Genomic DNA, 11,947 nt, shown 5'->3' with positions numbered 1-11,947 from the left:
CCATGGAGCGGCGCGAGCAGGCCGTGGTGCGGGTGCCGAGCCTGGATGGCGTGACGCGGGAGCGCTTCCTGCGGGACGTCTATCCCCGGGTACGGGCGCGGGTGCGGGCGCGGCGGGAGCGGGATGCCGGGGCTGCGGCGGGGGTTCCAGCGAAGCCTCCTCAGCCAGCAGGCGTCGTGCAGCCCTCCTGAAGGCGGATGCCTGAGTTGGGGATCGGTCCCGCGTTGCTGCAGAGCTCTGACAGGCCGCTGGTAGCTGAATTGTATTTATCGCCGGTTATAAACTGTGCGATTGCTTTCTGTCGTTTTGTCACTACGACTCCTTTTTTTCTTTTTTGTTTTCCCTCTGAGGTTCTGACTGAATGAAAAAGACCCTCTCTACTGGGCTTTGTGTGTACAATGGACCAAACCTATTTGTGGGTATCAGCACCGAGGAGCCTCAGCGTGGGAGGGAAGAGTTGCTTTCACAAGAACATACACTGCTATTACAGCTCGCTGTCCATAACTCTAATGCACGGGAATGAGTGCAGCTGTTCTTCAGGCCAGCTAGATTCCTTAGTGATCCCAGAACACACCGGCTGTTAATGCTGTTGTTGCCTCTCCATAACCTTCCTTATCCAGCTGGGAAGAGAAAACAGGAACTACAGAAGCAGTCCCGTGATCTCCCTCATTTTGCTGAGTGTTCAGCGTTCATGTTGCTCAATTGCGAGCAGTTCATTTGTGACATTGTTGCAGGTCCTGATACTAAGAGCTGTTCAGTGTACTTAGTTTACCTAACACCAGGTTTGGAGTAAGACTGTTTTCTTCCCGGATTTCAGATGGCAATTTGAAAAAATAATTCTGCTCCTCACCAGCACCGCTGGAAGCAAACATCATTCTCTGCTATTGTTTCTCTTTCTCTCCCTCCTTAGAGAGAGCCAGTTGTGCTGAAGGGAATGGAGCTGGGCCCTTGCACAACCAAATGGACAGTAGATTACCTGAGCGAAGCCGCAGGATCTAAGGAAGTAAAGATCCATGTTTCTGCAGTACCACAGATGGATTTCCTCAGTAAGAACTTTGTGTATAGGTACTTCCATCCCACATCTCTTGCATTTAGAGGCAGATGTTTGTCACTTTCAGAAGCAACTGTGAAAACTTGAAATGATGTAGAACTAAATAAGTAGAATTAAAATAAAATAAGTAGAACTAAAAAAACAGAAACACTGAAGTCTTAATGTGAAGTTCCACAATTTAAAACTGATGCTGCGAGTGTTACTGCACTTCCATTGTCAGCTTCGTGCTGCTGCCTTGTCTTTGTATTGAATCTGGAAGTGCAGAAATCTGAATGTTCAAAAAATGTTCACAAAGCTGTTTTGGCTTTGTGAGCAGGTTCACCATAGCTCAGAGGAGTGCTGGCGCTAGTGTAGTGTAGGGGATGGGAAGATGATGGTCAGCAAGGGCAGCACTAGTATGCTTCACTTTAATCTGTTTCAGAGCTGTGCTCTCACAGTTCTGCAGTGAGTTTGTAAGTGGACAGGATACAAATGTTCAACCAAAGTCAGAACTTGTTTCTTTTCGTGTTGACTTCAATGGCTGTTGGATTTGCTTGCTTGGGTCTGTACTGGGGACATTTTACTAAAGCAGAGAAGTTTGTAAGCGCAGGATTTCTGTCTCAGCAGAACTCTTCAAATATTCGCTGCAAATACTAGTTAGTCACAATGTTAAATAACATAAATTAATAAAAAAAAGCTTGTTGCACTTTCAGTTACACTACATAAGGTGAAAAAGCTTATGATTTTAAGCCTTGCACTTAGATCATGTGTTGTTATGTTGACTGTATGAATTTCCATGTTTATATTTCAGAACTCTGCCTTTTGATGTATTTGTACGAAGGGCAGCTGAAGTCAAACACGAAGACTACTTTCTTTCTGAGGTAACTTCCTTCTCTGTTTTGTACTTGGAGGGGAAAAAATAAATGTAATTTAAAGTCTTAGTCCACTAAAGCACTGGATTTTAGAGTTAACTATTTTGAGTGGCTTGGAGCCAAGGGAAAAATGTGAGGGAAAAGAATTCTTTCCGTGGAAATTATTTTGTGTGCTATGGTCAGTGGTCCTTTTTCTGCTATCAAAACCTAACTAACAGCTGCAAAAGCTCCATCAGGAAATTGAGAAATCTAGCCTTGCTTTAGAATACTTGTTTACTTCAGGTGTTTAATAAGAAAACATCAAGATATGTGAGTTTTATTACATCTGCTATCAAAACACAAATACAGAGTTATTGTAATAAATTTTTTGAGTAGCGAACTTATGGCAATCTTTACTCAACAATGTTGAAATTGGATTTTTCAGATAATTATAATTAGCAAGCCAACAGTTCTAAATGCAAATTTGCTTTTCACTGTTTATGCTACATAGGATGCCATATGATTTGAAGCCAACTGAAATAGCTTCCAACATCAATGTTCTGAAGAATGTAAGTTGTAATCTGCATTTCCTTTGAATTCAGAAAAAGCAATGCTGAAGCAGCTGACAAGTCTCCCACTTCACTGCTCGCTTAATTTACATTTCCCATTTGTTGAGATGAACATGAGCAGGGAGCAGTAAAGTATAACAAAGTAGCTGAATTTGTTAATCTGTTTGTATAATTTATTACAGGCCTACATTAGATTAATGAAAAAACATAGGCTCTTAAGTGTATTTCTAACTCATATTAAAACCAGAACAATTATCTTTGTGTTTTATCTACAGGATGAGAAGTACTATTTGCGATCAGTGGGTGAAGATGTTAGGAAGGTGAGTTACTTGAAACTGCAGCAATTCTGATATTGAGGCAGCAATTTTTGTTGTCATCTGGTTGTGTGGTATAGGTATAAAATTTGTTTACGGTCACTCGGTTTAGGAATCTGAGGGGATTTACGTCAGAATATTTAAACCTAGGTGTTCAAAATAGTTGCTGTTACGAAAACTTGGCTGATCATTTATCCTTTATATTCTATTCTCTAGACATTGCTGTAATCTAATATAAAAGGATTTCTGATGATCACTTTTTCAGTATTTCTAGCAGTCATGGTTCACAGCAGCTCTGTCTGTCACCACTGGTGACCGAGTCTGAGCTGAAAGAATGACAACTGAAAAGCATTGTTTTCTGAAGTTATTTGCTAATGCTGAATAAAGTTCTGACCCTGTGTTCCTTGTGACAGGAAACGATGCTAAGGTGCCACCTTCCTTTAGCATGCATAAATGGTTCTCTGAGAGTTTTGTCTTTTTTTGTTCAGGATGTTGCAGATATCAGAAAACAGTTTCCTGGTTTGGCAGAAGATGTTCAGATTCCAGAGTATTTTGAGAAGGAACAGTTTTTTTCTAGTGTCTTCCGCATCAGCTCAGCAGGATTACAGCTATGGACCCATTATGATGTAGGTAATAATATCGTTAGCATCAAATGTTGCAGATGGCATTGTGGGGTTGGAATACCAAGTTACAAATCTCTGTTGACGAGGTTCTGTTAATGACAAACTTCTCATAGATCACTGTGCAATGACTTGGGCAGTCTGTTGCTGCAGTGTGGTAGATTCCAAAGAAGATGGTCCTCTGACATCATACAGTGCAATTCCAAATAAATGTATTTGTAAGAAAAATAGTTTTTTTTGCATTGTAAATAAGATTTTAAAAAATCTTTATCAGCAGAAACTCAGCAAAATGTGGTAGAGGTAATACTGAAAAAGAACTCAAAATGTATTTTGCATTATATTTTGCTGCTTTAGGTATCTAAAGAGTGGTGTGCCTTGTGTTTTAAGATGTTTAAAAACTTGATTCCTGTACCAGGGAAAAAGTAAAATTGCTGGAAAGCAATGTTGTTTTGTTTCAAATGCAGTATTTTTAAAGACTCTGCAGCTAAGGGATGAGGTTGCTCACATTCTTAAGTTTTTTAGATTAACTATGTGGAAACTTTTAGCTAGTTCTTAATATATGAGGGATTTAATGCTCTTCATTCTTAACTTTTGGCTGACATCTCTTACTATGCTCATTTCAGGTAATGGATAACTTCTTAATCCAAGTAACAGGAAGAAAACGAGTTGTTCTGTATAGTCCTCGAGATGTACCATATTTATATTTATCAGGTATGCATGCCACGCAAATCTCATTCAGAGTTTGCTGATCATAGTTGCCCTTCCAGTTCATAAGAGTTGTGCTGTGGGAAAACGATCTGTAACTGATAACTTTAATTGTGAGAAGTGATTTGGTCCTTCCGATGCAGTTTGCTTTGATCAAAGCCAAGAATTTTAGTGATGCAAGTTAGGAAATCTGCAAATGAGCCCTGCAGCTTTGCTTGGTTCTGTCTTCAACACTTAACTGTGGAGTACTGTGCTCTGTTCAGTTCTGAAATGATGTTATGTATGTCAGTGGAAGTCGTTTAGTGTTAATAAGGTTGCAGTTGCAGGAGAAATACAGACAACAAGAGAATATTCATCTTCAGTAAATGAGAAGTGCCAACAGATTTGCCTGGCTTTTAGACAAGTTACAGAACAATAAACAATATTAAACTGGACTCAAGAACTGCCATTTCCAGCAGTGTATTAAATGGTTTGTTTCTGTTTTTTCATTACTTCTGAAAATTTTTCTAGGTACCAAATCAGAGGTGCTAGATATTGATAACCCAGACTTTGAGAAATACCCACTTTTTGTGAAAGCCAAGCGCTATCAATGTTATCTGGAAGCAGGAGACGTCTTATTTATTCCAGGTAAGTTACAAATAGTTCCTGGCTGTAATACAGTAAATACAGTAATGGAAGCTTTTCCTCAGGTAGAATTAGTTTGGGTGATTCTGACACTTGTCATGAGTCACAGGGAAGTTTTAAATTGCAATTTTCATTTTAGACATTGTTCTTTCACAGCTATGTGGTTCCACAATGTAATTTCTGAGGAATTTGGAGTGGCACTGAATGTCTTCTGGAAACACCTTCCTGCTGAGTGCTATGATAAGAGTGACACTTACGGAAATAAAGATCCTACAGCAGCCTCTAGGGCTATACAGATCTTGGACAGGGCCTTGAAAACACTTGAAGAACTACCTGCAGAATACAGGGATTTCTATGCTCGAAGAATGGTGTTACGGATCCAAGAAAAAGCCTATACGAATGATTATGGATAAAATAACACTTTGTAAGTCGCAGTCTCCTGTGGAAGTAGAGAACTATGTGTTAATACAGGAACTGTCTATATGTACACGAATACTCTTTCTGTAAGGATAAAAAGCATTGCTGATAAACTTTGTTATACATAACTGTTGACCTTGTAGGATGTTTTCTTTTTCCTCATGTGATGTGCCCAATCCCATTTCTACAATGAGGCACATATTTGCAGTGCATGCACTTCTAATTTTGAAAATATTTATGTATGTTCTCCTGAAAGGAAGTTTTGGTATCTCGACAAATCTAGCAGGATGTATGCTTAGAAATAACTGCATGTCTTCCTGAATGCCTCCTTCTTTATACTAAAGTTTAGGAAACCTGTAGAAATTTATATGGGTTTCAATAAAGACATTGGTGGTAATGATGATAGTTTCTCAGTCAGTCAGCCTGCGTGGAGAGCTTCTGCTCCCTCTTGTGGTGAAACTCCACATAATTTAGAGCATAATGTAAGACTGAGCTGGGAATAGTGCAGCAGCTTGACCACAAGGTAGATGATGTATCCCTTTCCAAGCTGAATGAGACATTATGCAGGAAACTCTGTTGCAACCACAGTCACTGCCTCATTGCACTTAGGCAGCACTTTCGCTTCTGCAGCTGTAAAATACTTGCAACTAGCTTTCGCACAAATCCATCAATCTACAGCAGAAAAATCTGAAATGATCATAATGCTAGAGGAGATACAGGATCTGCTGGGAGCAGTATATGAGAAGCATGTTACAATATGTAAGGAGGCTGCAGTGTATCATTTGCAGGTGATATTTTTGGCAGCCAAACATACCTGTGCTTACAGAAGCCATGTGGAATGAAGGTGGACATGTCACAGAAAGGGTTTCTATTGCCCCTTTGAAATCTCTGTTACTTGTGCAGTTCGGGGGATGCAGTATTTATCTGACATCCAGGTCAGTCTGTGACTTCCAGCAGTGGGGCTATTTTCTGGAGAATGGTATCTTTTCAAAACCTCTTAGACTAGATACGTAGGGCTAATAAAGCACTGGGGAAAAAAAAAAAAAACTCTCCAGAGTAGCAGGGGCTTGCTACACTGTGCCCATTATTTCTCTAAACCTATTCTTGGCAGTTTAACACAGTGAAAATAGCTTGCTGCCGTGTGAATGGGCACCCAGCCATCGGAATGAATAGACATGAATTGACTCAGTCAAGCGATTCTGATGGGCATCATTTTGCACACTGTGGGTAGAATTTAAATCTAGGATCACAAACAGGTCTCGAAATTTTTTTTTTTGCAGTTGAAGGACTGCTTGTACAATACTGCTTACATGGAACCTGTGTCTGCTGTATCTATTAGGCTGGGAAAGCTTCTTGGCTTCAGCAAAGTTGTAATGTCAAGGGCAACACATGAATTGTTTTTGTATGTTAGGAGTAAATGGAAAGGCTCAAAGAGCCTGCAGGATACAGAAAGCTGTTCCAGCATTGTGCCTTTGCAGCTCTGTTAACTATAACCATCAGCAGCTTCTCATTATGTTAGTACAGAGGAAGTACTGTGCTGAGCCCTCCTTCTAACACTTCTTGATTCTCTGTGGCCAAAAGAGAGGCACGAACTAGCCTGGTGTTCTCAGGCCCTCTCAACACTCTAGTATAAGTAAGGAAACTCTGTGTTTTTCAGATGTAGTGTGGAGGTAGCCCAGCAGAAAAGCTGCAATTTACTTGTTGGGCTAGGGTGAAGTTTGGATTGGAAAATACATATCTGGCTGGGCAGAGATAATCATGAATTAAATGTCAGCCAAGAGCTATAGGAAGTGCAGCATCTTGTGCTTCATATTACCAACTTTAGTTTTATTTTTATATGACAGCAAGTGAGGTCATCTCACTATGACCATCAGCTGGTGGTAACCCAGGCCTGCTCATGCTTCTCTTCCAGTGTGCTATGAGAAATGTGGGTGAGGATAGTTTTTTTTTCCTCCCCAGGACAATCTTGATTTCACATCTCTGAGAAGATAGTAAATCCATAGTGATCTAAGCATATATTTGAGAAAGATAAATAGTATTTCGTGCAGACCAGTGAGAAGATCAGCACAGCAGTTATTTTGTCAGTAGCATCCATTTTTATCCTTTGAAACAGTTTCTTGAATTTCTTAAACAATTCATATAAAACACATGGCTCTGAAATGCTATTAAATTAGAAACCAAGCAGTTTAAAAGTGTATTTTCTTAATCTGAGCATAATGTCTCTAGTGACAAAAATACTGAAGTTTGTGTTCAAAAATAAAATATTACAAAACAAAACAAAAAACCCTTGTTGCTTTCTAACCACTGTGGTAGATGTTATGAAGTAAGCAGTAGTGATGAGTGAATGGTGAAAGTATTAAAGAAATAACACAGCTAACCTCCAGCTAACACAGTGAGAGCATACTTGCAGCCACACTGAAAATCAATGACTAAAATAACATGTTAGAGCCACTAATGTTCTGTGGAAGTTCATTCTTGAGGGAACTACAGCAAGATGGGATCATTCCACAATAAAACACATGAAGTTGTGGCAATTGTAACTGCTGACAATCTTAGACATTCAAAACAGTCACTCTAGCAGTGTACATAGCAGGCTAGTTAGCTGATGCAGACTGCTCTGGACAAAATACTTACTGTATCTGCAATCAATAGTAACCAAATTTTTAGAGTGAATTTGAACTAATGCTTTTAGAATGTAGTCCAGTTCATGGCAACAAAATAGCTGGAAAAAATATCTGTCCTTGATCGTATGAAGTATCAAGGATGACACACAACTTCAGAAGAAACACTTCTCAAGCATTTTTCTTAATGTTTCTGGCAATAAGAATCAAATGCCAAAACAGATGTCAAAATATTCTTTTAGCATCAAGATTCTGCCCATCACATGCATGCTGAAGATTTGATGAACCTCACTCAACAACCTGGTTCTCTCCAGGAGTGATATAGAGTCCATGTTAAATGCCTAATTTAAAAAGACTAGGCTTTCACAAAGCATCAGAAATACTTGCAATTGCTTTCAAATATGCAGTATGAAGCTATTTGCCTCATTCACATAGTTAGTCTCACAATGAGTCTATTAACTTGATAAAGGCAAGGATGATTTTACCATACTAACGGTTATATTATGTATATATTACATATATATCTAGGTCTTACTTTACAGCTTTAAAAAATTCTTTTCTCCTGTGGCCAAAGTGTCCCTTTACATATCTGGAACACTTAGATGTTTCTATGCAGACAATATAGGTGTTGGGGATGTACGCTCAAAGACAGTAACCTCTATAAGAAATTTTCTATAATCTAATATCATTCCATTACCAAAGATCTAGTGTTACTAAAATAATTGTTATGTGTTTATTTTTGACATTTAAAAAAACATATTTTATTTGGGCTTGAGTCAGATTGTAGCACCAGGGACTGATTCTGATATCTGCAGCTATGAAATTCTGAGAGCAATTATCTCTTTATTTGGTGATTGCTATGAGAACCAGGAGCAAATTGAAATGATTAAAAGAACTGCTCAACCACGTAAAATGAGCAGCTCCACATGTGATGCTATGTTTGGCCAAAAATGCTCAGAAGCTACTGCTTGTGGTAGATCACAGCAATGTACAGTTTTTGCTGTGAAAGCACTTACATTTCAGATGTCAACACTACATGAATTGCCTAAAAGTTCCATCACAAAACTCAATGTAGTTCTAAAGAAGACAAATGAGAAAGAAGAACTACACAGATGTTCTGTAAGGGATGCAAGTTTCACCTGATGTCACGCTAGAGTATTCTTCAGTAACTGAAGGCTGCTGTGGGACATGTGAAGAGCCCCATGTTGTACTTCACCGCTGGTACCTTTCATGACAGTCTTTCTGTCTTGCAGCAGCACTTTCACTAGAAACAACTCAGCTCTGAAGTGCCAAATCTAACAGAGGAAACAACCCTGACTAAAAGTGCTCTTTGAGAATCCACTGAAAAGGGAAAATTTTATAAAAATTTATATGAAAATAGGAGTAGTAGCGTTCTGCTGCTTTTTAAATATATTAGATGCTTGCAGATGTTTAGAAAAAAATATTTTTCCCTTTTTTCTAGCAGATGTTTTTCTGATCATTAGCTTAAAAAGAATCTGGCACTTCCTGAGTCACTTAAGAAACAAGCGTAATGAAACCCTAAGGACAGGAAACTACTTTAGAGCCATCACTATTTTAGAACCCAAAGTACTCTAAGCAAAATGCCTGCCTTAACCAGTTTTTCCATGGTAAATCTCAGTGATGTCGAATAGCCAGTACTGTGTAAATCTTTGTGGATTTTTTTTTTCTTTTTTTTTTGTCAGTGGGAGGAGTGAAATAATGCTGCTAAAATGAGTTTAGTCAGAAGTGTCTGTTTGGCACTGGGAAAAGCAATATCTGTCTCCTCCACACAGGTGTTGTATGATCTTACACTACTTGCTTACTTCATATTACTTTGATTTGAGAACAGACATCTTGGACCCTAACAGAGCTAAGAGGTCAGTAAGATCAATGGAAAGCCAGCCTTGGTCTCAAGGTTATTATCAGCAATATTCACATGTGCCTAAATATCTGTTAAGTTATGAATATTATAAGTTACATATTGTGTGTTTTTTTCTCCTTCAATCTACCTTCTTAACAAAAATGAAATTACATTTCAATACAAGATCGCAAAGATTCTGAAGAAGTAACACCAAAACATGATTTGAAGAGGCTGTCTCCTGCAGACTGCAGTCTGAGACATGAGCCTTTGCTTTTTGTTTTGTACAGGGACATCCCACACAAAATTTACCTTTGTAGATTCTGCTAGGCAGTATCAAAAAATACGGCTCACAAGAGAGCACAGAGATTAGCAGATATGGTGCTACAAGAAGAGCTGTGAGGCTCTTGGCTTCTATGGTACAAGGAATCCAAAGCACCGCTCAACACAGGCTTTATGCTAAAGCAAATATAGAAGCATAGAATCACCGAGGCTGGAAAAGAACCTCTAAGATCATCCAGGCCAACCATCCACCTATCACCAACATTTTCACTAAACCACCTCTCTCAGTACAATATCTATGCTGACTGCTTCTCAATGTAGCTTATCTGCTGCAGATTACATTGCCATATATCCTGTATTAAAACATACATGGTACAATAGATAATGTCATTGATATCAAGAAACAGTGCAACAAATACCTCAAGCTACAGTCATGATTAATATATTATACAGTTATGTCAGTACTGTATGGAAACTGAGTAAAAATAATACAAAACCAGTTGAGTCATCCATAATTTTTCACGGAACATCTGTCTTCCACCTTTCCAATATTGTTTTTAATCAGTGTTATTGCAGAATCACATTTACAAAACAGCTTAAGTTACTCGGACAGAGAATATTATACACATCTGAAGTACTCTTATGATTTAATGAATTATTTGAAAGAGACCAGACGGAGAGGATTATCCTCAAAAGTACAAAATTCAAAACCAACAAGACCACCCGACAGGGGTTAGATGGATATCAACAAAGGCAAGAGGAAAAATAATCAGCTTCTGAAAGTTTAATGTATCTTGGAGAGCTTGATTTTACTCACATCTTTCCTGCTGTGTTTCCATGGGATACCAGGTAAGTCAATTCAGTCTGTTTTTTAACAGACTTTCAGTTATTTTATTTGATAGATACCTGCTTTGAGACCCTAGAACCAGATCTCAAGAAACAGTGAATATATAGCATTCCACTGTTGCACTGAGCATATGTGAGAAATAAGACCCTAGAATAATTTAAGATATGCATTTAAAGAAAATGGATAGGTATGGTATAAACTCAGTACTTCAACTTATGGTCTCTAAGACAGGATAAACACCCTCACTCCACACAGATAGCAAAGTAACTTTAGTTGAGAAAGGACAACATTGTTAGAAGCACCATAAGAGGGAGGGGGGAAAAAAAAAGTCTTTCTTCAAATAGCTCAAAAAGACTCTTCTGGGAAAACTTAAGTGAATGAATATACACAGTAATAATGTCCTAATTCCTGAAGTGACTTTGCAATAATTTCTATGACTATTTAAATACGTGTCACTCCTATTAGTTATCTCTCTATCAGCAATAATGTAATAATTTAGCAAGCTAGAACAGCTTACTATAAAGTGCTAGTGCTAACTTACATAAGGAGGCAGAAAGATGCTAACACTGGGAGAACAAAAGATTTCAGTAACATTTTAAGACTTGGACCCTCAATCACCTTTCAAACTTTGCGGTCCAATTCATTACAGAAGCATCTATAGAAATGTGACTACATCAACCCTTAGCCTTTGGTAGGAAAAAAGTTAGCTAAGTTTCTAGTATGTAAGATGCACTCAAAGTAGAATCATTTATGTTATGAGTAATCTGTACAATTTCACAGAACAGAGCCCTGTCTTAAAGGGATTTTTAACAGCTGTGGCTTAAAACGTATCAACATTCCTCAAAATCTGAAGAATGTCTTTCCTATGTCCAAAAACAAGCAAGTAATATGAAGAATACCAGCTATTACATACCTGGTTGCACTAAGGATGGTGTAACGTCCCTTACCCCTCTCAAAAATATAAGAGTAAGCAAGCATGAAAACCACTCAACTTTAGGCATTTACATCCAAGCATATTAAAAAACTGCCTTTACAGTTAACTTCAAGAAACAAGCACACACAAACTATGACCCATTTCATCCTAACATAGAAATGTTCAACCCTTGGGTACTTCACAACAGCTTTCCTACGTATGTAAGTTTCCAGGAAGATCTTTTAGAATTATGGATGCCAACTATGCTGACACAAAGCCTGCTCTGAAAAAAAAAA

General features: G+C 38.4%; 1 protein-coding gene across 4 annotated transcripts; it reads left to right on the top strand.

Annotated features, from left to right (window-relative positions):
• TYW5 (tRNA-yW synthesizing protein 5) lies at positions 1-6,177 on the top strand. Of its 4 annotated transcripts, none has more exons than XM_031554157.1 (9): positions 1-89; positions 911-1,065; positions 1,842-1,911; positions 2,393-2,450; positions 2,726-2,770; positions 3,253-3,390; positions 4,008-4,095; positions 4,600-4,716; positions 4,870-6,177. In XM_031554157.1, exons 2-9 carry the CDS (start codon positions 1,014-1,016, stop codon positions 5,124-5,126), a joined length of 825 nt encoding a protein of 274 aa, XP_031410017.1. In that variant the 5' UTR covers positions 1-89; positions 911-1,013; the 3' UTR covers positions 5,127-6,177. The 4 variants fall into 4 exon arrangements, with proteins under 4 accessions (XP_031410017.1, XP_010711716.1, XP_010711714.1 ...); XM_010713414.3 differs by having other exon boundaries at positions 351-1,046; XM_010713412.3 differs by lacking the exon at positions 2,393-2,450 and having other exon boundaries at positions 3-89.
• Positions 6,178-11,947: the final 5,770 nt, after the last annotated feature.

The sequence above is a fragment of the Meleagris gallopavo genome, chromosome 7, assembly GCF_000146605.3.
Source record: "Meleagris gallopavo isolate NT-WF06-2002-E0010 breed Aviagen turkey brand Nicholas breeding stock chromosome 7, Turkey_5.1, whole genome shotgun sequence".
NCBI classification, from domain to species: domain Eukaryota; kingdom Metazoa; phylum Chordata; class Aves; order Galliformes; family Phasianidae; genus Meleagris; species Meleagris gallopavo.
This window is presented reverse-complemented; position numbering and strand designations above follow the sequence as displayed.

Bases quoted from the DNA above. Each gene is read 5' to 3' on its own strand.
- TYW5 (XM_010713412.3), top strand. From the start codon at position 3: ATGGAGCGGCGCGAGCAGGCCGTGGTGCGGGTGCCGAGCCTGGATGGC. The intron at 2,771-3,252 runs GTGAGTTACTTG...TTTTTTGTTCAG, and splicing joins TGGGTGAAGATGTTAGGAAG to GATGTTGCAGATATCAGAAA. The intron at 3,391-4,007 runs GTAGGTAATAAT...TGCTCATTTCAG, and splicing joins AGCTATGGACCCATTATGAT to GTAATGGATAACTTCTTAAT.